Source organism: Hibiscus syriacus, unplaced genomic scaffold (genome assembly GCF_006381635.1).
Source record: "Hibiscus syriacus cultivar Baekdansim isolate YM2019G1 unplaced genomic scaffold, ASM638163v2 tig00111582_pilon, whole genome shotgun sequence".
Lineage (NCBI taxonomy): Eukaryota > Viridiplantae > Streptophyta > Magnoliopsida > Malvales > Malvaceae > Hibiscus > Hibiscus syriacus.
Genome location: NW_024063126.1, coordinates 9,840,058 through 9,840,941, shown reverse-complemented (window position 1 = coordinate 9,840,941; position 884 = coordinate 9,840,058). Strand labels below are relative to the sequence as shown.

The 884-nt window shown below is 41.7% G+C and overlaps 1 protein-coding gene across 1 annotated transcript; it reads left to right on the top strand.

The window, feature by feature from the left end:
* Nucleotides 1-215: 215 nt before the first annotated feature.
* LOC120165330 (monothiol glutaredoxin-S9-like) lies at nucleotides 216-536 on the top strand. The gene has a single exon (XM_039174878.1). It carries the CDS (start codon nucleotides 231-233, stop codon nucleotides 534-536), a length of 306 nt encoding a protein of 101 aa, XP_039030809.1. The 5' UTR covers nucleotides 216-230.
* The last annotated feature ends 348 nt before the right edge of the window (nucleotides 537-884 follow it).

The window sequence follows — 884 nt, the reverse complement described above, 5'->3', positions numbered from 1 at the left end:
CTATCTATAAATACTCCACCATCAGAGCTTAAGTTTCAGGTCCACCAAGGTTTTGGACCCTTTTCTCTCTTTCTCAAACTCCAACCTCCCACCACCATTCAGTCGAATGCAGTGATCCGATAGTCGTTAAGTTTTAAAGTGAAATCGAAAGTATATTGTGACTTCTCTCTGAGCTTTAGCATTTTCTTCGTCCCTCGTTAAGTGTAACGACCGTCTTCACTGCAAAAGACATGGACAAGGTGATGAGATTAGCCTCGGAGAGTGGAGTGGTGCTGTTCAGCAAGAGCTCATGTTGCCTGTGTTATACGGTCAAGATTCTGTTCCAAGACCTTGGGGTGACCCCGACGGTTCACGAGTTCGACCAAGACCCTGAAGGCCGGGAAATGGAGAGAGCCCTGATGAGGTTGGGGTGCAACACGCCGGTTCCGATGATCTTCATCGGGGGAAAGCTTCTGGGATCCACAAATGAAGTCATGTCCCTCCACTTAAGTGGAGGGCTGATCCCTTTGCTGAGGCCGTATCAAGCTTTGTATTGAACTATAAATACAAATCAAAATACTCTTTCTAATTATAACATTGAAAGAAATAAATTGACTAAAAAATCAGTAGTCTCTCTGGTCAGATGTACGAATTGTGTATCTTCTTTTTTTCCATGTTAATCTCTCATGAGATATTTTATAGCTTTGCTTTAGCTCTCTATATCAATGTAATTTGTTCCTATTTCTTAATGAAGTTTACTTTCTATATGTACTTCTGCTTAAGCCATTTATACCGACTTACAAACGTTGATATACATATATACACCCAAGCATTTCATAATTCGGAGGTCTCTTACGGAAACTGTTCTCAACCTGGTGTTGGGGCAGTCTACTATCTTACCTCCC